Here is a 24484-nt window from a genome sequence, read left to right as displayed (position 1 = left end):
GTAAATAGTACTACATTGAAAAATGCATTATTTGTGATTAAATAATGGTTTTTGGCAATGTATTAGCGACCCCCACAGATGTATAATTTTTCTGCTTTCATGGGAGCTCAGACCCCTCCTTATGGGAGCTCAGCTCCCACTGACTCCCACGGAGCTCCAACCCTGGTCTTAATGTATTTTGGCATGTATTTTGTTTTAATACTTTATGTTTGACAATTCCCTAAAATTCTTGCCAAACTTTAAGGCATAGTCATTTTATCTACTGTATGTAAAGCCCTTTCCAACTTTAGTTTTCAAAGGCGCCATGGAAATAGTTTACTCACCAACAAGCCTGAAAATGTAGATCTCTGTCCCCTTATTTAAACACTTCAGATTCTTTGAAGAAGGTCATAATTCATCCATGTATTGTTTTCAGACTCTGGACAAGGCGTGTCATGTGGCTTGACATTCATATAGTGTAGTTTCATACTACCACTATAGCTGTGGAAATGAATGATCATTGTATTGTGTGATAATATCAGCATGTATAGTGAAAAAAGCAGGGGACTCAGACAGCTTCCTCATGCAACTCCAAAACAAAAGTCATATTCCTGTGATGCATAATTACTAAGACTAATGTAAACATTCCTCCCTGTTATGTATTGAATGCTTAGTTCCTGATAAGAACACATTCAGAGACTGACCTAGTTATCAAGTTCTCAGGCCCAAAAAGTACTGAATCCGTGCTAATTCTTACTTTAAACTGATCTCCTACTAACTTTGCAAGCTTTACTTACAAAATGGTATCTGACCTGCGTAAACTGGACCCATCACATACATATGGTTTTAAAACCTGTGAAGTAACCTCAATTTGCGGTGTTGATGTTATACAATTCTGGAAAGCACATGAATATACTGTAACTAATTACACTAGGATAACAGAAAGGGGTCTTATTACAGAAGTTTCCTCCTTATGTTAGAGTGTAATAAAAGATTTTAAAGCTGCATTAATTTTGTTATATTAACAATCAATCAAATATGTTATTTGAATTTAAGTGTGCAACTCAAATCAGGCATATTACAGGCAGAAGTCTTATGCCAAGAAGTATACATCATTTACATATACTTATATTATACTTAAAAATACACTTATTATATATTATTATATTTGGAAAACACAACAAGGAAATCGAAATATGAATGCATGATATGAGATATTTATCTTTTATCATTCAGAGTGTGAACATGGTGTTTATCTCTGTGTGTGTCTATCGGAGGCTACATTATATTCCCAGCTGCTCTATGTGTCAGCGCCAGATTATAAATAGACTTGGCTTAACTGGAAAAGTCCCCCCTGCTGAGGGGGACTCATGACACGGGGAAACTTTCCCTGACACGTACAAAGGTAATTTCTATTTTGTAGTCGGTCCTTGATAATATCTGCATACACAGCTGCATGAGAACTCACAAATCACTGTTTTAAAAAACACAACAGAAGCGGTAAAAGTAAAGATGCTGTTTCATGTCTTCTATGTAGAAACTTTGTAGATCATAGCTTCAACAAGGTCCCCTTCTCTAACAAATTTGTTGTTAAGATGTACATGATTCCTAAAAAGAAACCCCATCTGGAAACACGTGCAGAACATTTTTGGACCAGTACAGGACAATAATAATTTCCTTTACGGAAATTTTGGTGCATACTAATTCACCAGAACACAGGAAATAAAATGTTTGAAAATATCTAAATATGATAAGGGGAGGACCCCCAGACCAGTTACAATGTGTCTGCACGACTATTTTCCAGCAGCTCCGCGCGGAGCTTAGCGCCGCCCATGACGATTTTGATTAGTTTCAAGAAAAGCCAATAAACCAGAGCACGTTTTCTTCCCATCCCAGAATGCTATGTGGACCAGCCAGACCCTCCTGTGCTCCGGAGCGTGTGGATGGTCTGGCAAAGCACCAGACTAGCACGGTTATGACGCCATCGTGGTGACAAAATGTGTCTGCTGACAGACAGACATATAAACACTTAACAAAGTACTCCAAACTTGCCTCTGCGGTAGTTCCTGCCACAGTAGGTGAAAACAGTGGCGTGGTCTACGTGATACGCAGGTATATGGAAAAACGCAAAAACGCAAGGAAAACGCTACGTAACGATGAACTTTCACACTTACGTTCATGAGTTCTGTGTTGCGAGGCGCCCAGGAACAACAACACTTGGCGGTCATTCTCTGCGCAAATTTGAAATGAACTAATGTGAATGACTAAAGTAGATATATAAAACGAAAGCGAATTTAAACTACACTCTTTCAGTGTTTTGGTAAACCGGCCCCTGAAGCTACTGCAGCAGACGTTAACATTAGCCTACAGAAACTACAGAAAATGAGCCAGATGAGGCCAAGCTTTACTCGGTAACGTTACAAAAAACCTATGGGGTTGTTGCTCTGAGACGGGCGAGGCTAATGCTGGGAGGGAAAATATTACAGTATAGGCCTATTCACTACAAAAAACTAGACTACACCACCGGGTGAAAACAATACCAGCATCACTTTCCCGGCTGGTAATAGTCGCCTAGGAACATATAGCGGCCTGTGGCGCTCAGCTAAATAACCCCAACTGAACATGATGGTATTTTATTTCTGTTGCACCAAATGTTTGCTCTTGGGGGAATTACTGGAATGGTTGGGTCTTTGTAAATTATAGCGTGTGGTCTAGACCTACTCTATCTGTAATGTGTCTTGAGATAATTCTTGTTATGATTTGATACTATAACGTAAAATTGAATTGAATTGAATTGAATTATCCTTTTTATACCTTTTGCAGGATTACTACCAATGTTTCAAAGCTTTGGTGACTAAAGCACCACATATCAACAACATCCCATTATTATTGCTTTTAGATGATCCTGCAGAATATGAAGTCATCGTAGGTGTACTGCAGTGCTAACACAGCAATGTGGAGACAGGTCTGGCAATGCAGGCTATTGTAGGTGTGACTATGTAAAGCATAGTATATTGCCTAATAACCATCTTGGCTCTGTCAAGCCGGCCACAATAGACTCTTGTGAAACAGGAAGTCATTTTTAAATTAGATTATGATTTTAAGTAAATAATAAATGCATTTAACTTCAGTACTTTCCTGGTTCATCAGTTCAATCTTTAACTGTAATAAAAAATACTTGCACACAGCTCATGCCGTGGGTCATGTGTAGAGTTAATTAATGCCACAATATCCCACTGGTGGAATGACCATAGCTCAAGAACACTGACCTCTGGATTGGTTTGGGGAATTTGTGGGTTTTAGCAACCGGGGGAAGATTATATTATACTGCACAGGTAAAAAACACAATGGGTATTACATACGCAGATTCAAGTATTGGTTATTAGTGGTTTCAGAAGGGAAGATCTTTACTAACCCTAGTTGAGGTCTGGTATTTAATAACTCACCGTTGAACCTGGACAGTTTGTCACGTTGGAAGAACAAAAGCAGATTTGTTAAATGTGCCATTTCAGTAATAATGATTTGCTTTCTATTGTCCTTTTTGCTGTGAACTATGATATACTTCGTAATGTAAGATTAAAATAGAGATGGAATCTGTAAATATAGAAGATTCTTAATAAAATATTTTATTTTAAAGTATAAGTATGTAATGTTATAACTGTTATAATATAATAATAATAATAATAATTAGGTCTGTTTTGTTAATGTGTTACTATCCCATGTACTCAATAATAACATGATGTTTTCAGTATAGGGATTACCAACTAAATAATAAATGAAAGTTTTTCTTTCCCATAATTGTATTCGTGGCAATGTGATGAGACCTTTGAAACACCATTAACACCTTTGTGTTGGTACATAAAAAAATAAAAAATGACTTTTTGTCATTAGAGAGCCTGTACACAACCTCTGACAACCTGCACTCTAAGAGGGCTTTATTTTGAAAGTCATAGTATTCCGTTTTCCGGTTCATCTTGTAGCTAGCTTGACGCTAGCTTGAGGCGTGTGTTTGTTTTGTAGCCTGTGAAGTGGACGCCGGTGAGGAGTGGGTCACACACCGCCGCAGAGGAGCTGTCAGTGAGACAGGTGGAGATTCTCAGTCTCCCCCAGTGAGTCCCAGCGGAAGGACACGGTGGCGGGGACACACAATTTCTTCGTCTTATTATCGGTTCATCGTGTCTTTGAGAGAATTATTTGACAAGCCCGACCATGACTTCGGTTTGGAAACGGCTTCAGCGGGTTGGGAAGAAAGCGTCCAAGTTCCAGTTTGCTGCCTCATTTCAAGAACTGACTATAGAATGTACAAAGAAATGGTAAGTAACTATTGTAACATTAATATATATATATATATATATATATATATATATATATATATATATATATATATATATATATATATATATATATGTATATGTTGCCTTTCCTTTGGCAAACCCACTCTAATGTGTTGTCTTCAAGTGTTCAACGGACTGACATCCTTGTCGTTATGGGCAGAGAAAGTGATGCCAAACTCCATTCAGAAATATTAACATTTTTCTTTCCGGCAAAGTCATGTACGCCACAGAACCAGATGGCCTTTGAGGGATCAGTCAAACCCTTAGTGTTAAGCTTACGCCAAGCAGCATTTTTGACAATACAAATACTGGTTTGCTCGTTATTCCATCATTATTACCATTCGCCATTATTTACTGTACACAGAAGGGCGGAAGCGAACACCCCATAACGTTAAACTGTTTCTAAAAGTTGAGACTTTTGAAATAATACGCTTCTCTTACAGTCCCCGATTCACGTTCTGCGGACTTCGTGCCGTTGCATGGTTTTGGATTAAAATCCAAACTGTGAATTTGCTATAATCAGTACTTTTGTATTTTTTATTTTTTTTATCGGAAGCATTTCTTATGTTAATCATGCAGCCTGGTGTTTAAAAAGATATTATGACGCTCCTCCAGAGAGCACGCACCATCACTTCCGCGTAAATATTGAGTGTATAAAGTTGTTACAGATGTGGTATGGCATCCTGTTAACTAGAGCAGCCCGGAGTCATGCTAAATAAATAACCTGGTTGTAGGAAAAAGTGATCATTTCTGGAACAACAGTTAGTGTCAGGTGTGCAGGTGGACAAAGGATGTGGTCACCCACACCATCAGAACCAGGACTGCAGCCAGTATTTTACAATGATGGGCATAACCCCGCCCCTCACCCACCAATGATTTTTCTCTGACAACTAGAGCTGAGAAGTGACCGTGAAGACAGATTATGAGCGATTCTTTCGCCCCATAGTCACCAAAGTAAATATTGGACCCATTCTTCAACAAGCCACATATCCCCAGAACATTCTGACACTAAAATGGCATTTTTCAGACGGACACGGAAGGAGAAAATTAACTTTGTTTGAGACCTGTTTCTGTCTCAGGACCAAACTCTCGCGAGATCTGGCGACACGGAGGAGCTAACGTCAGCTAACGTTGGTGAACGCCCTAACAAAACTAATCTGCGTGGCGCCAAATATGTATTTTAGCTCTGTACAAATCTAACGTTAGCAAAAGAACATATTGATAAATTATTCAAATATAACTTTTCATGCAGCCGCACGACGTTCAGTACACGTTCGAATGAGGCCACGCCCCTTTAGGGGACAGGAATTTCACACAATTATTAGTTATCTTTAGTATAGAGGATCTTTGGTGATATGGAGAAAATCAAATATCACGATATTTTTCACCAAATACCTCGATATCCATATTGCGACGTTATTGTAGGGTTGACAATTGGTGCTTTCGCAAAATGTTTACATTTTGTTGGGCCCCTGTTAAACTCTGCCCTACAAACTCATTTAGGGAAATTAACCTTCTGAGCAAATATAAAACTAAAGTTATTAAGTTAGCTCACCTGGTTAAGCGTGCATGTTTATGACATGTTATAGTCTTTTGCTTTTGTGTTCTTCATAATATTGTGACATTTCAACATTATTTAGGTGGAAAATGTCTCCTACCCAATATATAGGTAGATCCGAGCCATAAACAACAATCATCCGTTGTTAGTCTTTGAGTAGTTGGTCTAACTGTTTCAGTCTTGGCACTGCCAGAGTTCCTTTAATTCCATTATCATTACTCATGGTGCAGTCAGCATGTGTTTTCAATCCTCCAGCCCTGGCTTGTATGGTGGCGGGCCTACCTTCCTGTCACTCTGTTCTGCACTATCTAAGAAGAATCATACACACCGACCAGCATCAACATGTTTCTGGTTCAGCCTGGTAGATCCTGACATCACACAGTGTGTGAGGATTGACACACTTTGCTTGTTCTTTTTTTTGTGGCATTTAAGGCCTTTATTTGATAGGACAGTTTAGACATGAAAGGGGAGAGAGAGGGGGAACGACATGCAGCAAAAGGGCAGCAGGTCAGAATTGAACCCGAACCCCTGGCCACAGCAAACCTCCACACATGGGCGCCCGCTCCACCAACCGAGCCATCTGGGCGCCCCACAACGAGATTTTTGATAAGTAATCATCAGTAATGTGGATACAATGACTAAGTGGGTAAAGGCACATAATAAAACAGTTACAACAGTCTGGAAAGTTCAGAAAATGACATCAGGAAAAACCAGGAAAAGACACCACTTGTGTCATATGACGATATCCAAAATCTAAGACGATATCTAGTCTCATATCACGATATTGATATAATATTGATACATTGCCCAGCTCTAGTCAACATTGTGAAATAGTAATAAATATGTCAAAGTAAGTCAAAATTATCAAATTTTAAAGCAAAATTAGTAATTATTTGATAATTAGAGATCATTTTGTCAAAATTATGATACTATTCCATAGCTAACTTTTAATACTATGAACATTTTGGGCTGACTACTAAATCATAATTTCTGTCTAGTTAGTTAATGTTGACTTATTGTATCTAAGATTTTGACTGCCCATGACTACTATCTCACACCTTTTACTTTACTTAGAAACAGGGATCAAAATTTGCACCCGACACCAGCCAAAGGGGTTTGAGAACACAACAGGACGTGACACAAATGGGCCTTCACATTGACAAGATTATGTTTTGTGGCTTTCCCACCTTTAATTTTACAGAACAGTTAGGTGAGAAAGGGGGAAGAACATGCAGGAAATCATCACAGGTCGGATTCGGACCCTTGACCTCTGTGCCGACGAGGCATAAACCTCTCAGTATACGTGCGGCCGTTCTACCCGCTGAGCCAACTCGGCCACAACACGACAGTTTCAACTGTAAAAATTTACTCAGTACAGTTATAGCTCACAATAGTTAAAACATGTAAGGGCACTTTATCAAAAATGTGTATTTTTGTTACGGGATGTTTAAAAACAAAACAAATTTTGGCCCATAATATTTTTAAACTGTCAAATATAGATATCAATATCAGCCTCAACCTATATCGGTCGGGCTACAACCTTCTTACTATCTCATATTGTTTCATAATTTTGAAATAGTAAGCCTACATTTTCATTGAATATCTCCTGATTATTACCTAGTACGTATGTTCTAATTTTATAAAAGTTTGATTTAGGAAGTGAGTTTTAATTTGTCTCATAATTTTGACTTAACGTTAGTAGTGTATCAACCCTTACTCATCAGTTTTTTATCTTGTCTTGGCAGATATGAGCTTCCATAATGTTTCAACGATAGACGTTAATAGAAATGACAGCAGAGATCACACAGTGTCCCAGGGCTTAAAGGGATAGTTCGGCTATTTTGAAATGGGGTTGTATGAGCTCTGGGCAGGGTCAACAGCAAAACCTATTTTAGCCAACTTAAAGGCCCACTTAAAAAATCCATTTCATTTATTTATTTTTAATTTTTTTTACTTTATTGCCTTTAAAGGAACACGCCGACTTATTGGGACTTTGTCTTATTCACTGTATCCCCCAGAGTTAGATAAGTCCATACATACCCTTCTCATCTCTGTGTGTGTTGTAACTCTGTCTGACGCATCCACCGCTAGCCTAGCTTAGCACAGACGCTTCACTCTTCCCTGAAGAGGGAAGGGCTGAAAGTTTAGGTCCACCTACGATCGCGCGGGATTGCTCCAGTGCCGACGACTAAAGCCACTTTTGAACATACACCTGTTCCACCAAAACAAGTTCCTTCCCGAGGCTATTTTGCAGCGTCACCGTGGCTCTGTCCGGCGCTTAGCGCTGGCCACAAAGATTGTGAATGGTTTTAAATAATGCCAATAAACCAGAGCACGTTTTTCTCCCATCCCGGAATGCTGTGTGGACTAGCCAGACTGTCCTCCGCAGTGCTGTGGAGGAGGGTCTGGCAATGCGAGACTATATACAGTCTATCGTCCAGACCTTGATGACCATCTGGTTGTATGTGACTGATAACTGTTTAGATTGAAGTGTTTACACTCTGAGGTTTACAGTGGTTTCAAACCCAGACTCCCTCCTTGATGTCTTCAACAACATTACCCAGAGCAGCTCCTTTTGAGGCTGCGTCTGTACATGTTCACACTTTATATAAGATCACGTGATGCTTTGAAAGCACAGAACACACAGCAGCGAGCTCCAGCCTGAACCCAGATATCATGTGTCATATCATTACAGTGTGTGTAAATGCTTAGGTGGAAGGCTTATACTCACTGCTGCACTAATAATAACAATAATAATTCTCAATATTGGAGATAAATATCAATCTCATGTCTGTGTTTTAAGCATGGAGAGTCAGGACCAGGGGTTGATGCATAGACTGTTTTGGTGAAGCCAAAACATCTGGATTGCCAGACTCTAGCTCCATTTTTGTAGAGTTGGAGGAAGTGGAGACGTATCATCCATCTACATTTACAATCAATGGGTCAGGATGTGGTTAGCCTAGCTTAGCATAGAAACTGGAAGCAGGGGGAAAGAGCTTGCTGGGCTCAGAAATACCATCGTGCCTGTATGTGTACAGAGACTAAAACCTGTTCTCACTGATTGTATCTGGCAATCAGCGACAAAGCCAGAATTATACTAAATAACATCTTGCCTCTTGTTTAATCCGTACAGAAACTAAAAATGTAAATCAACAATTTGTGGTTTTGGGGGAGTTACATGCTGGAGCTATTACTTAACTTAAGCAACCATTCACCAATTAGGCTACCTCTGTGCAGCATCTCAGTCGGTGAGCACAGGTGTTGGTTTCTGTACAGGGTATGAGGGTACCAATCCAACCTCACTGTGACGTCAAACTCCAGGAACTGCAGCCGTTAGGAAATTATGAAATAGTTTCAGCACATAACTAACCAAGATACAACGTGTTAATCAGTGAGCTTTAGAGCCGTAGGTAGGTGTATTTTTGATCTTTGTAAAGAGCCAGGCTAGGCTGTTTCCACCTGTTTACAGTCTCTATGCTAAGCTAGGCTAACCACACCCTGACTCCAGTCCAGCTCCACACTCAACACACAGACATGAGGCTGATATGTATCTTCTTATCTCACTTCCTGACAGGGAGTGAATCCAAAAATGTTGAGCTGTTCCTTTAATGCTTAAAGACACTACACCATTGCACAGCAGTAAAGACTTGTATGAGACAGGATTTTTCCAGGTGTGAAAAATGTTCGAAGTTACAACCATTTTATATTAGAGCAGTGGTCACATTGAAGTGAAAGATCATGCAGGTGTCTTCTGTCTGATCTGACAACCATTTGATCCTCCCTAAACAGGTACAATAAAGCCAATAGGAGTGAGGGAAATGTCACTGTCTGCACACACCTACCTAGTAGCGCTGGGCAATATATCAATATTATAGTGACATCGATAGATATGTTCTTCAATTTTAGATATCGTAATATTGCAATATGACACTCAAGTGTTGTCTGTTCCTGGTTTTGAAGGCTGCATCACAGAAAAGGGATGTCATTTTTGAATCTTTCAAATCACAAATGACTTTCAGTCACTGGGTGACATCCCAGACAGCACGGCTGCGTTTCCTACAGTCTGTGATAAGAATGTGTAAAATGTGGATCAGCTAGACGGGTTGTCTTCCTGAACTGATAAGCACAAGCCACCTACACTGAAGTAAGAGTGTTTAGACCGTCTGGTAGGATCAACAACTTCCCCTCACTCCATCCAGCCTTCCCACATATGGTAAAGCTCAAACACCTCGTACTTCAAGCTGATGAAAAAACACTCAAGTTATTTGCAGCGACCGGGTCTGATGTGAGCGTCTTATGTAAATGACATGTATTCTGTCTTGAGAAGCTCTACTCTGCAAACCACTCATCTACAGATATACATGGGCTAAAAACACTTGTAGGTCAGCGTGTTGCAACAGCACAGGAACATGTCTATGATAAACAGTGCAGCAGGTGTAGGGTATGCTATTAAGCCTCTGTGAAGTTCAGATGTGTCTATTTCTGTTCTCTCTCTCTCATTCACAACCATTCTCACCAATCCACACATTCATTATGAGGGTCATGCGACATGAAAAGGAGACCCACTGTCCCCCAGTCTTGGAGCAGTAGGGCTCTTTGAAGGCCTATACTGATATTATGGATTCAATACTTTTTGGATTCAAGCTGCCAGTAGTTGATCATGTGCACCAGTATTATTGCTAAACTTGATTCTTGCCATTTGTTCAACTTCCAGTTCTGGTTAATAACAATTTGGCTTTATTATTATGTTTGTAGTTTTCTATCAGTTCTCACTCACCAAAGTAATCACTGAGATTTAGAAACATGGCTACAACAAAGTCAAACAGGTCAAGAAACATGAAAAGTGAGACATTTGGTCAAATTGGAAAAAAACAGCAGTTTAAAAAAGATTTTACAAAACTGAAAGTCAGCACACCTGAAATGGCGCTGATAATGTTAAAGGTGCAATATGTAATATTGTATGTAATACTGGCAGCTAGCGGTTAAAATAGTTACTGCACTACCAATTCAAAATACTGGAGAGTCGTCTCCTCCGCCCCCTCCTGCCCAGACTCGAAGTTCACGGAGGTTGCCAGGCTGAGACCGCAGCATTCACAACAATGTTGCTAGACGCTTTTCTCACATAGCCAGACATTACTCCACAGCACAGCGGAGTAGTTAACGTTAGATGCTAGTCTCACATAGCCAGACATTACTCCACAGCACAGCGGAGTAGCTAACGTTAGATGCTAGTCTCACATAGCCAGACATTACTCCACAGCACAGCGGAGTAGCTAACGTTAGATGCTAGTCTCACATAGCCAGACATTACTCCACAGCACAGCGGAGTAGCTAACGTTAGATGCTAGTCTCACATAGCCAGACATTACTCCACAGCACAGCAGAGTAGCTAACGTTAGATGCTAGTCTCACATAGCCAGACATTACTCCACAGCACAGCGGAGTAGCTAACGTTAGATGCTAGTCTCACATAGCCAGACATTACTCCACAGCACAGCGGAGTAGCTAACGTTAGATGCTAGTCTCACATAGCCAGACATTACTCCACAGCACAGCAGAGTAGCTAACGTTAGATGCTAGTCTCACATAGCCAGACATTACTCCACAGCACAACGGAGTAGCTAACGTTAAATGCTAGTCTCACATAGCCAGACATTACTCCACAGCACAGCGGAGTAGCTAACGTTAGATGCTAGTCTCACATAGCCAGACGTTACTCCACAGCACAGCAGAGTAGCTAACGTTAGATGCTAGTCTCACATAGCCAGACATTACTCCACAGCACAGCAGAGTAGCTAACGTTAGATGCTAGTCTCACATAGCCAGACATTACTCCACAGCACAGCAGAGTAGCTAACGTTAGATGCTAGTCTCACATAGCCAGACATTACTCCACAGCACAGCGGAGTAGCTAACGTTAGATGCTAGTCTCACATAGCCAGACATTACTCCACAGCACAGCGGAGTAGCTAACGGTAGATGCTGGCTATATTGACAGTCACGCGGAGCTCTGTAACCAACTGACAGACACACTTTTTTTGGCTTAAAATTACAGTATGAACCGCTAAAAACACAACAACCTTATTGTCCTCGCCACACGCCAGTCAGGCACACTTCCTCGGCTTAGAATTACAATACGAAACGCTAAAAATACCACTACCTTGCCGACGGAACACACTTCATTGGCTTAGAATTACGGCAACAATCGCTAAACACACTGCAAACTCACAGTCCTCTCTTTCCGATTTACAGCCCCCCTCTCGTGGTTTAAAATAACTCACCGTTGTCGGCTCCAGCCGCTGAATTACACGCTGTAAACAGCCATGGCCCGCTTGCCTGGTCCTCCCGGTAACGTTAACAGTTAGCAGGGTTAGCATGGCGGCGTTAGCCAGGACCAGTCGGGATCACTTTACTGGCAGTGTCTCAATTGTTTTTGCGAGTAACCAACTCGGGTACTCTAGCTATATAATTCAATGTGAGTACACAAATGTTGAAATGACAAGAAATGCCCGTCCCTAGTAGCTGTGATAAATTAGCCTGAAGCTAATGCTTACCTGTTCAGGAGAAAATAATCCAACTCTGCGTCCTTTTCAAATACATCTCCAATATTTACCAGGTGGTTGTTACGTTTCTGGTCATGCAACTGTTAGAAACATGCTGTTTTTTTTTTTTTTTATGTCATGTAGAATCTATCTCCGTTGATCCTGTTCGTTTGTTTGCTGCTTTCATGGCTGTTCTACCGTTACAGCTGTAGCGTGCTGGGTTTACGTTTTTACAGGTATATCTGGCAACCCGGCCTGCCTGTCAAACTGGGCCGTTGATAACAACACCCAGATCAAAACATAAACATAAATTCTGTCACGGAATGTAAATTTCAAAAAGAAAAAATACTGACATTAGCATTGTTGTCAGAAAAGATTACCTATTCAAATTATTTTCGACTTTTGGAATTTGTTCCAACAGCCCTATATCACTAGCCTGAATGCCAGCCGAACTTAGCCCCCGCCCACAACATATGAGGTTGGGAAGTTCGGTCTGGACTTGATCCGTTGTGGAGCAACTATGCTCGAACCAGAGCTGTTCGGACCAATCAAATTGTCAGGGCGGGCTTTTTTACAATGATGGACAGATGATCAACAGTAACACAATCAACCACGTCACCAGAGAGCGCTTGGGTTGCATTTGTTTACAACAAAGATGGCTGTTATAGAAGATATCGATTATCGATATCATTAATTTTAAAAGAGGAACAGAGAACCGCGGTCCCGTATGTATACACATTGCCACACCGTCCACACGACACGGAAACTGCCGCCTCTGCCTTTGCTCTGTTGAAGCCTGCCTTTGACTCCGTGGCTCTGATTGGTTGTAGGTCTATCCGTTGCTCTGATTGGTTGTAGGTCTATCCAATTGAGTGCAGAGGCATTTTCTTTCCTGGTTCGGTCGAAACACGCCCCATAATCACAGCCCAGTGGAGCAGCATCAGACTCATATTCTGACTAGAATCTGAGTATGACCACGTCAGGCTACTATATCACACTTCCAGACAACTAATGTCAGCTCCCGTCTGTCCTTAGAGGCTGTCCTGGCCATCTTCAGCCTTAGTATAATAAATGCTAATGGTTTTAAGTAAATCCCTTGCGTTGGACTACCTCATTACATTCTATGAGCCAGTTTGTGAGACACTTGTACACTGTTGATCAATGTTGATTTCTTTCGGAATCATCGCACCACATCCTTCTTTTTCAGAGCAGAGTGTGAGTCAAACGGAAACCTAATGTGGCCCCAGGCCGCATTTCACAGCAATATGGCTTCACCCACTTCTTGGTTCTGTTATTCCTAAGGTGTTCTTCTCACGTCAAGCTGCTGCTCTAAACTCTCCCAGGATAATGCAATGAGTCCTTTGTGAGGTCTCCCACTATTCATACAGTTATGTTTGCAGTGTTTACAGTATCCTCCTCTCTCCCTCTCCTTTTACTCTCTCACACACAGAGGCACACAGCGAATCAGATCTGTTCATCCTCAGGAGACTCTATCTCTGATTTCCTCGCTCACACAGTCACATGATTTACATTTTCTCCCGGCTGGGCTCTTAGCCTCAATGTTTTTGAAAGCTCACAGATGGGCTTGTGTGCATGCTGAGTGCTTTCCCTGGGCCTGTGCTCTCCCTCGGACTACATAATTAGATTACATGGAATTTGAAGATGGTTCGGAATGAAATATCCCAACAACCGTCGGATGGATTTCCACGAAATGCCATGTTTCCCACAGGGTGAATTGTAATCACTTTAGTGATCCCCCTGAGTTTTCGTCTAGCCTGTTAACATCATCGTCGTGAGCATGTTAGCGTGCTGACATTAGCATTTAGCTCACAGCGCTGCTGGCCCTGTGTAGAACCAGACAGAGCAGCTAGTGTGGCTCTAGACTCCTAAGCTGTGTTGGAAACCGTTCCCTATCATGGAAATAGTGCACTATATTGTAGGTTCCCCATTCTGTAGTGGTGTTCAAATTCTCAGCGGTTAATTTCATTCAAAATAGTCCACTATAAAATATACCCACAATGCACAGCTAATTTGAGTGTACAATACGATATACCCTGCATATTACTCCCATTTGTTTACATGATGCTGGGAGCGCCCCCGCCTCACCGGCGCATCTACTGACGCAACAATGTTTTCAGTGAGTGTCTGAAATCTCGTTTGGTCATTTCCTACATAGTTGACTATTTAATAAACACTATATAGGGAATAGTGAGTGGGTGAATTAGGGAACGGTTTCCAACACAACTCTAGATTGCTTCTGAAGTGACACACTTCTGCTAAATAGTACACTATATTTACTTTTCGCATTTTGAGTGTGCAAATTCTCAGTGTGAGATTTATACACTTTTTAGTACCATAAACAATTGCTACAATGCAATGAAAAAATAGTATCCATGGCACGTACAGTGTACGTGATAACGCAAAGATATTCAACACTCTATAGTAACCATTAATAAATGGTACATTGCTAGTTAGTTAGGCTTTAGTTAATCATTATTTTACTGTTAAAAAAACAATTAAATTATGATTTATAATGTTGATTTAAAATGTTAGAATGTATATTACTAGTTTAGTGTAGTTTAAAACAGTTGGTTTATAATTTTAGATAGATGGTTAATACTTTTGGTTAATCATTGTTTGGTAAACATCCATAAACATTATTTGGATGTTATTATAAAGTTACAGCTATTGCTTATGATAATTAGTTAATGATTAATAAGTGGTTTAATAAAGCATCAAGTAACATTAATTTGGCCCCATTTAGTGATCTATAAAAAAGATGATTATTAAATTAAATATGATTAAATTTGATTATTTGTGCACTAATAGCTAAATAATAGGGCTGCATGATATGACCTAAAATCAAAATCACGATTGATTGCACGTTTTACCTCGATAACGATAAATGAACGATAATTAGTCACGTTGTTCTAAATCATCTTTTTTTGAAGCCAAAATATTTCCAGACGACGGACACTGTTTTTGTTTGGGCACAAGTTGCTCAGTTGACTCGGACTTGGTGTTTAAGTTATCCTCCATTATGCTTTCCATGCCGCTGACTGGTCCGGGCCAAGTCACGTGACTACACACGTGGTAGAATGTTTTTAAGGAGAAAGTAGGCCTATCAACAGGAATATATTATCAAAGTTATCGTCATGGGAAAAATACGTCGATAACAGCTTCAGAATTTCGATGTTAATACATTTTCAGTTAATCGTCCAGTCCTACTAAATAATGTTTAGATGCTTTACAATTACAATTTATTAACCATTAACAAGGTATTATAGTCATCAGTTTCAACTTATATATTACTATAATAACCATCCAAATAATGTTTATTGTTGGTTCAGTTTCAGTTCAGTTTCAGTTCAGTTTTTATTTTTTGTCATTGCTACATCATAACAATGAAATATTGTTAGAGCAAAAACAAACAGACAGGCATATAATTTTAAGCTGTTCACCCGTTTGCCTTATCTATATATGTCCCCATGAAAAGAATTTACCCATGACTTTGTACCTAATTTAATTTAACTCTCCATAAATACCCCTAGAATGACTTTGTACCTAAGTTAACTTCCCATAAATCCCTCTAGAAAACCCCCATAAAGTGCTATGTCCATTAAAGTGCATGGTGCAATCGATAAATCGTTGTAGTATTTTTGCAGCAATGCAATGTCCAGGTCACAGGTATTGATGGTGTATGGGCAGAGACATTATGTCACAAAGGGATGTCCAATGGGGAATGGGGGGGTAGTATGTCCATTAAGCAACCTGACTGTATGGGGGTAAAGACTGTTGGCCAGCCGGCTAGTTTTGGCCCTGATGGACCTATATCTTCTCCCCGGAGGCAGCAGTTGAAAGAGGTGATGGGATGCAGCGCGAGGTGTACACAGTTGGATTGTCTGGGAGGACGACCCCAATGCTCTTTCCTGCGGCTAGTTACAAATTATTATTTAAGGTTTACTTATCATTTGGTAACCATTAACAAATACTTAATATAGTATAATATAGTTTATACACTGGTATGATGTGTGCAACAATGAAATAATAAAACTCTAAAAGTAACATAAATAATAGCATTACTTATAATTAGTAAACATTATTATCGTTTAATTTTTTGATATCCATCATGTGAGTGGAAGCATCTCGATAGCTGCCAAACCATACGTGCTGGACTTCACCACTCCGCAGACTGTATAGGATGTAGCTGCTGAAGTAGTGGGCCAATCACTTACACGTCACTTAAAATGACGCTTGTGTTGATTGGCTGCGAGAAGAAACATGCAAATAGTCTCTCTCTTTTTTTTTAACGATATCTGGCTACAAAAGGATCAAATACAGTCATTGTTTGGCTGGAGATGTCGATGCTGAGTACTGAAAGCCAGCCCTAACTGTGATCAAACTTTAGTCACATTCTTCACAATAGAACTTTATTTACACGTACAAAAAGTCAGCAGTCAAACTGAAAATGGAACTGAAACAGCCTTTCAGAACTTGTTTGCATATCTACATGGGTGTGTGTTTGAGACAGTGTCTGTATGTGATACATTCATGCTGGTATACAGTTTGTAATGATTGAAGAAACACTGGACACACTAACATGTTATTTGATTGCAGGCAACCAGACAAACTGAGAGTGGTGTGGATCAGGAGAAACAGACGTCACAGCACAAAGGTAATAGAGCAAAGAAGAGTGTCTCTACAGGCCTCCTGGAATAGAAATGGCTAAAATTCTATAATATATTGTTCTGGATTTGGATGGTTCTTTTAACTTTGTATTTTAAGTGTGCTCTGCAGAGGCTAAAATACGGTCAAAAGAAACTTAGGCAACAATTGTGAGATTGAATCCCTTGTTTCTGTTGTCTTTTCTGTCAGCTCCACAGCTGGCAGCCAGGGATCAAAAACCCCTACAGAGGCCTGGTGCTTTGGCAGGTTCCAGAGAGCTTAGACATCACTGTCACACTCTTCAAGGTATGAGGTTAAGGCTCTACGTAGTTGCAGCTGATACATTATTTGCAGTGGTGGAATGTAACTTAAGTACATTTACTCAAGTACTGCACCTAAATACAAATTTTGATGTTTTATTATAAACTACTAGCTAACAATATAACGGCCTACAAGTCCAGCCGAACTGATTAGACCATTGGACACACAACTGTTTGGATCCTTTCCAGTTTCTAAAATGGGAGGATTTTTCTGCATTGAATACTTTCATTTTCAATACTTTCAGTACAGAATATTTTCCTGATGATACTTACATACTTGTACTTAAGTAACATTTTCAATGCAGGACTTTTACAGTGTGGTATTAGTACTTTTACTTAAGCGAAGGATCTGAATGCTTCTTCCACCACTGATTATTTGGATTGCAGCAAATCCTGCAATTTAATTGGTTTGTCTGTCAACAGGAACCCGCTGCAGAGGAGTTTGAAGACAAGGAGTGGACTTTTGTCATTGAAAATGTGAGTCTGGGGGATCTGTGTTATCCTTAATTGTGATTTCATTTCATTTACTTTCATTGGATTTTTTCTGTGTTCAACTTGACTACATCGGCCATTGTTTTTCTTTTGTTTCTAAGGAGACGAAAGGCCATAAGAAGGTGTTGGCATCAGCAGACGTCAACATGAAGAAGTTTGCCAGCGCCACGCCGGCCCAGTATGATCTAACACTGAAGCTCAAACCTCTGTCTGTCAAGGTGGTGGAAGCCACGCTGAAGCTGAACTTGTCTTGTGTCTTTCTCAAAGAGGGCAAGGCCACGTAAGTCTTCAACCCAGCAGCATATCTATCACATCCTCAAAGTTTTACAGTTGAATCCCGGAATTTAAATCAATACGGGGGTTTTGAAAGACCAATACTGATATGTTTTGGATATCCTTATCTCGTTCTACTCTCCACAGTGATGAGGACATGCAGAGCTTGGCCAGTCTAATGAGTATGAAACAGAGTGACATTGGAAACCTGGATGACTTTAATGACAGTGACGATGAAGGCGGTGAAGAAAGGAGAGCCAGCTTTGGACAAGCTGCTCATGTTACTGGTAAGACTGGGCTCACACCTACAGCTAAACTACACGGATGATTAGATCAGAATATTGGTATGAGCTGAATGAAAGTTAAACTGGAGAATGCAGCTCTTGAAAATGGAGTCCACTCGCAAACGTATAGCGGTGTTACAGACATAGATGTAATTTACAGGGGGGGATGGCAGGGTTACAACCCCCACAATAATCCATACTGGCCAGTGCAAACCCCACCCCCCAAAAAAAACAAAAAACAAAACTATTATTATTTCCTTTACATAAATGAAGGCATTTGCACCATCAATTGATGCAGAAACATTCACCAGAATGCAGAAAATGACATTTGACGTTTCAATTTTGCTCAAAAGTGGATACCTTGTGGCCGGCACCGTACTGTAGATGCTGCTGGCGCTCTCTGAGTTGTCGGAGAAACAACACAGACAAAAATGGTAATGGTACGTTCAATTACAGTGTGTAAGCTGGTGGTGCATTCAATGCTATTGTAAAATACCCCGTTGTCATCTAGTGGTTCTTCCTTTTTTGTCGTGTAACTGCAATTGACTGGTGAAATAAGTTATTGTTATAAGTAATTGTTATTACATTTTAAATAAATCATTTTAAAGGTGCAGTAGGTAAGACTTCTAAAACTAACTTTCTGTCATATTTGCTGAAACTGACCCTATGTTCCAGTAGAACTACATGAAGCAGGTAATTAAAAAAAAAGAATCTGGCTCCTGGGGTTTAGGAGACTCTTTTGGGCTTAAGCAGAAAGGTGCTCTTTTTGTGTACTTCCTACTTTCTCGTTATGTAAGCGGTAGGTATGTCATACAGTATGTCGAGACCCAAAGCAGAATTATATCAGTTACATGGTATTCTGCCTCGTCAAATGGCCAGAATTTAGTTAATTTAAATGTGTAGTTGTGAATGTGAGTGTCATAATGTAATGTTATATTTATATTTCAACATGTCAAAGATACAGCCACAAGCGTACCGACAGCCGCTCTACCCTGCACATGCTCCCTAAGAAATCTGTTCTAAATAAAGTGTTGCTGCGCTGGATTTAGCGTGGGAATGCATGTAATGTCATTTGCAGCGTCCACACTGTGAGATTTAATAAGTTCCGCCCTGCTGTCGACCTAAGCTCTGCATTAGCTGCGAGGGTTCAGACAAGGATTCTCACCTTCTTTTGTAACCCTTTGAACTGTTTCCTCAAACTGCTGTTACCTCTTTTGTTTCCTATTTAAGACTCAGTTCCTGTTTCACTTAATCTTTCTGTCTGCTGTTCCTTTTTTCCTCTTATACCAGCCTCTGCCTCTTCTAACATGAGAGTACATGATGTGGCTTGGAGGCCTGCAGTTGTATCAGGCCCCACAGGTAACTGTCTGCCTCGTACTGTCTGCCTGGATGATTCATACCTGCCAAAGTAGCACTTAGCATAGTCTTCACGACATGAAAATAACAAACTCATATCTGAGTGCTATCACTCTCAGTTCATCTCATTCCTCTTCCCCTTTTAACTTCTTCTTCTTTATGTGTTGGCTCAAATATGCAGCAAAACTTCCTTCCGACATTTCCCCTTTCATCTTTACCAGAGATGGTCCAAAACTTTTTTTTTTTACTTCCCAAAACCGATTCCGATACCTGAACTTGCGTATCGGCCGATACAGAGTAGCAATCCAATACCAGTGTGTTGTGTTTCATGAACAAACACAAACAATGAAAACCATAGGACTTTCTTTTATTATCCAGTTTGACAGTCAGTTATAAGGTAGGATTGGCATTGAGAACCGATTCCTACTTGGAATCGTTTCTAAAAATTACGATTCCAGTAGAATCGTTTCTGTTTTGGAATCGCTTAGAGGATTTGGTTTCAAATCCGATCATCGCTTCCCAATTTAATATGCGCAAGTTTTGGTTTCCGAAGCGGCCAGGCGCTTGTTGTGTTGCAGCCAATTGTTAAAATCCAAACGAGGCCCAACCCTGGACATAAGAGAAAAAGAACATAAATGAACTCCTTTAAGGTAGATATGTTTTCCGGGGCTAAATTACTGTACGTGGTATCGGATCGGTGCATAAACTCCAGTACTTGCCGATACCGATGCCAGCATTTTAGGCGGCATCGGAGGCTTTTCCGATACTGGTATCGCTATCAGAACATCTCTAATCTTTAAATCTTTCTTCTGCATTTTACTGCTCCTATCTTCCCCTCTATTTATTCTTCCTTTCTTTCAAACTTTTATTTAATTTCTGTCTCTCGCTACATCTTTTCACTTCACCCTGTCCCTCCATTCTACTCATCTCTTCTCTTTCATCCAGTAACCTCAGAGATGGGTTGGAAAGCGTCCTCTGGCATTTTCTCCACCATCTCGGTCCCATCTCGTCCTCCTCTGCCTGAACCCCCAGACCTCTCAGTTCCATCCTCATTACGCATCCGACCAGCTAGCACTGGCCAGCCGGCTCGGCCCTCCCCCTATGCCTACTCAGTGCCAGCCTTTACACGTGCTCACCCTCCTGCACTTCCCAAAATCTTCCAGCCCACTGCCGGCTCAGGTATCGGTCAACAGATATTCCTCACCCTGTGGGGTCCCTTGACTCTTTAGGCTCAGATTATTTTGGTAGATTTGTCATTTTTAAGTAAATATTTTTAGTTTATAATACTAAGTTTATAGTCGTTATTTTTGCCAGAAATATTAAAGACAAGATAGATTGTATTATCCCGAAGGACATTTGTCTTGGACAAACACACAACATCTGCATACATACACACATACTGTACATAAAGTACACAGACACACACTGTGCATTTGAAAATGATTTTAAGCATCCTTATATACCAGTTCCAGTTGCATTATTCAAAATTTCCTCTCCAGTCAATGCTGATGTTGTAATTTTTTTTAAATTATTTTTTACTAAATTTGAGGCTAATAATTAGCTGAGTCAACACAAATTGTGACAACTAATAACTGAACCATAAGGGCTTTGTAGTAGAAACAGTGAATTCTCAAATAGTGGCCTATTATTAACATAATCTGCACAGAGAACATGACCTTTATTTGGAACAGGCTTACATTAGAAACGTTTTTAATTCATATATATATATATATATATATATATATACTCAATTATTGAACTACAGAGCTGTCTAAGCCACAGTGATATGGTATTAAAGGAGGGTTACAACTTCATTAGGGTGCCACTGCCTGACCAGTTTGGTTGGCTGTAAACATTTTGTGTTTTTCCAGTTCCACTCACCATTTTTCTGTCTTTTGGCGTGTCTTCCTGCTCTCCCCTTTCCTCTTACTTTTCTGCCACTTCCTGTCTGTACTCTCTTATCTTTTTAGTGCCCCTTTCAGCTCCGCGAAGGCCCCATAGCTTCCACAGTGACTCCTCTCCAGCTGAGGGCTTGGAGGCTTTCCCTACCTTCACCCCTTCTAAAGCCATCTCCATCTCTTCCATCTCCTCTTTACCCTCTGATTCGCCTCTCCATACTGTCCCTGTCAATGATACCTCACAACCAGGTATTACATAATTCAGTTCAAAGTTGTGATTGGTTTCTAATTGACCTAATAGAGTACATGGTGCTGTTCATTGGTCTTGATTTGCTTTATAGGGTAACTTTGGTATATTTCAGCCTGGGCACTATTTTCCTATGTTTTTGTGTCTAAGTGACTGATGGGAACAACAGTCTTTGGTCATTGGTCCAGTATTAAGCGAGACGGCTGCAGTCGGCAGCGGTGAAACAAGCTTTGATGTAACGTTAATGGTCAATTGTGCACCTTCAATTTTCGTCCACTAAAAGTGCTGTTTTTGCCTCTGACAGAAAACATTATGGAAAGGATCCCTTGTAATTTTATCATCCTAAAACACACTTTATTCAAAAATGACAGAAACTAAATAAAATCAAAAGCTGTCTAACCCTTAATTCGTCCATTTAAATGTGAAGATATGTTGGCTCTACACATGCTAAAAGTATTGAATATCTAAATAGAGTCTGGTGAGTTTGACACTGGCAATTTTGGGGCTGTTTTTGGTTAAACAAAAAGGATTTAACTTTATCTATCTCTGTAGGGATCCTTTCCATAATGTTGTCAGACACACAATAATCTGAGCCTGTCAGAGGCAAAAACAGCATTTTTAGTGGACGGAAATTGACAATGCACATTTGCCCTAAGTGGTTACATTGCAGGCTGTATCATGGCTGCCGGCTGCAGTGGTTTTCCACAATACTGGACCAATTTCAAAAAATGTTGTTCCCATTAGTCACTTAGATGCAAAAACATTATTTAGAACAAGTTACCCATTAAGGGCTAACGCTGCACTCACATTTAATAGAAAATACATACAGTAAGTTCCTACTTCAAGAAATAGAGAAGCATCTATGGCTTGCTTTTTGGCCTACTTTTGGAATTAATGTAGATTAATTCCAGCTGCACTTGCAACACTTTTCTTTCTAGCTGGGGAAATCAAAGGTCACCAACAATAATTTAATTTCATAATTAAAATTGTGGCTCTTGAAAATTCCACTCTTGCAAATCGCAATGTTGATGCAGCATTAGCCTTAGTATGCTTTCTTTCATCACTGCTTTATTTTATTTTATTTTTTCCGCCTTCCTCTCTCAGCCTGTCTCAGTGCCTGGAGAGCACAGAGCGTTCCTTCCTTTTCTTCTGCGTCCTCTTCCTCCTCATCTTCAGCTCCTCTCGGCTCCTTCTCTTCCATGCCCCCACTGCCTCCTGCTTCCAGGCAGCCCAAAGCTCGCCTCACCTCTGTGGGGGAGCCAGGCTCTGCCCTCACCAGGCCCACCAGCCTGCCATCTGCCCCTGAGACAGGTACAGGGACAGATCCTCTCCGAGGCTAGTTCACACCTTTCCATTCGTTTACCTGTTACTAAACCTTGTGTTTCTCCCTCCATCCTTCCATGTTTTTTTTTCCCCTTCTCCTTATTTTTTCCAGCTTCCTGGCAGAGTGAATGGAGGCCTCCTAAATCTCAAGCCCCACTAGCACAGCCTGCCCACTCTCCTAGGTTTCTGCATCTCTCTGATCCCAGACAGCCTGCAGTCCTGCAGAAAAAGCCCACAGAGACGCCATGTAATGCTGCTCTGCCTTTAACCCAACTCAAGCCTGACATTTGCGTCCTTTCGTTCATTTTTTCCATTTAATATCTCAACACAGCGCCTCCCCTCCTGCGCTAACATTTGATTTACCAATATGTAGCTTTCATACATCCTAACTGACTCAGCATTTAGATGAGTTTGGATACAATATAGAATTCCACACCCATTTTATCTAGTCTGACAGTGCCCGAGCTTTGGGTGCAAAGATGGGCGCAGGTGCATTTGCTATTTAAAGGACGTGGGCGCTGGTCGGGAAATTGACAACTCCGTCGGTCTTAAACTAGCAACGACACTTGCGTCAGGCTCTGCGCTGCGCTGTGCCGGATGCAAGCTAGGAACCAAATGCCTGATATGATGATTGTTGTCCAAAAAGAGTGATAGTTTGGGTTTATTTTGTTTCAATCCCACACACACACTGTCCTGCTGCATCAAATACTCAATAGAGCAACAAATGTGGATTAATCCGCTGCTGAAAATAGTCCCCAACAAATGCACTATTTCCTCCTGTTTGAATAACGCTTGCTTAAAAAGAATCTTTAAAAAATGCTTTTTATTGGTCTTTTCTTTACTTATGTGTCGTTGATTTTCCACCTTCCATTCCCTCTACTCTTCCCTCTTTCTTCTCCTCCTTCCCATCATCCCTCTGCCCCATTGTGTTTCCTCTCTGTCAGCTTTATTCTCTCTGCCAGTCACTGGTCAGTCTTTGGAGCAGAAGCCCCAGGGAGGGTCTGGATTTGTTACTTCCTGGAGACCCCAGGTCACCCCTACTGTAGAGATGCCCTCACCTTCTCCTTTAAATCCTTCCTCGGCTCTCCCGCTCTTTGGGTCTCCTCCTCCTCCTCCTCAGCCTCATTTATCCCAAACTGCCATAACCTCTATCAGTGACCAAGATGCAGGTACAGAATTAAAAAGGAGTAACATTGTTCCTCCTTGATTACAA

The 24484-nt window shown here is 40.6% G+C and overlaps 1 protein-coding gene across 4 annotated transcripts in view; it reads left to right on the top strand.

Moving 5' to 3' along the window:
* Positions 1–4014: 4014 nt before the first annotated feature.
* ehbp1l1a (EH domain binding protein 1-like 1a) overlaps positions 4015–24484 on the top strand; it is a 50682-nt gene continuing 30212 nt past the window's right edge. For 3 of the 4 annotated variants that reach the window (XR_003690949.1, XR_003690948.1, XM_028564425.1), the window contains exons 1-12: positions 4015–4292; positions 17031–17088; positions 17289–17384; positions 17822–17875; positions 17992–18170; positions 18311–18450; positions 19738–19806; positions 20749–20982; positions 21774–21950; positions 23053–23259; positions 23384–23518; positions 24216–24440. Coding sequence is in view for 1 of the 4 variants with exons in the window: in XM_028564425.1 (XP_028420226.1) it covers positions 4189–4292; positions 17031–17088; positions 17289–17384; positions 17822–17875; positions 17992–18170; positions 18311–18450; positions 19738–19806; positions 20749–20982; positions 21774–21950; positions 23053–23259; positions 23384–23518; positions 24216–24440 (1678 nt within the window). In the remaining 3 variants the exon portion in view is untranslated. The remainder of the gene's footprint in view (positions 4293–17030; positions 17089–17288; positions 17385–17821; positions 17876–17991; positions 18171–18310; positions 18451–19737; positions 19807–20748; positions 20983–21773; positions 21951–23052; positions 23260–23383; positions 23519–24215; positions 24441–24484) is intronic. The other variant, XR_003690950.1, reaches the window with a different exon arrangement.

This window comes from Perca flavescens, chromosome 19 (assembly GCF_004354835.1).
Source record: "Perca flavescens isolate YP-PL-M2 chromosome 19, PFLA_1.0, whole genome shotgun sequence".
Classification (NCBI taxonomy): domain Eukaryota; kingdom Metazoa; phylum Chordata; class Actinopteri; order Perciformes; family Percidae; genus Perca; species Perca flavescens.
The sequence above is the reverse complement of the archived record's forward strand: the minus strand, read 5'-3'. Positions and strand labels throughout refer to the sequence as shown.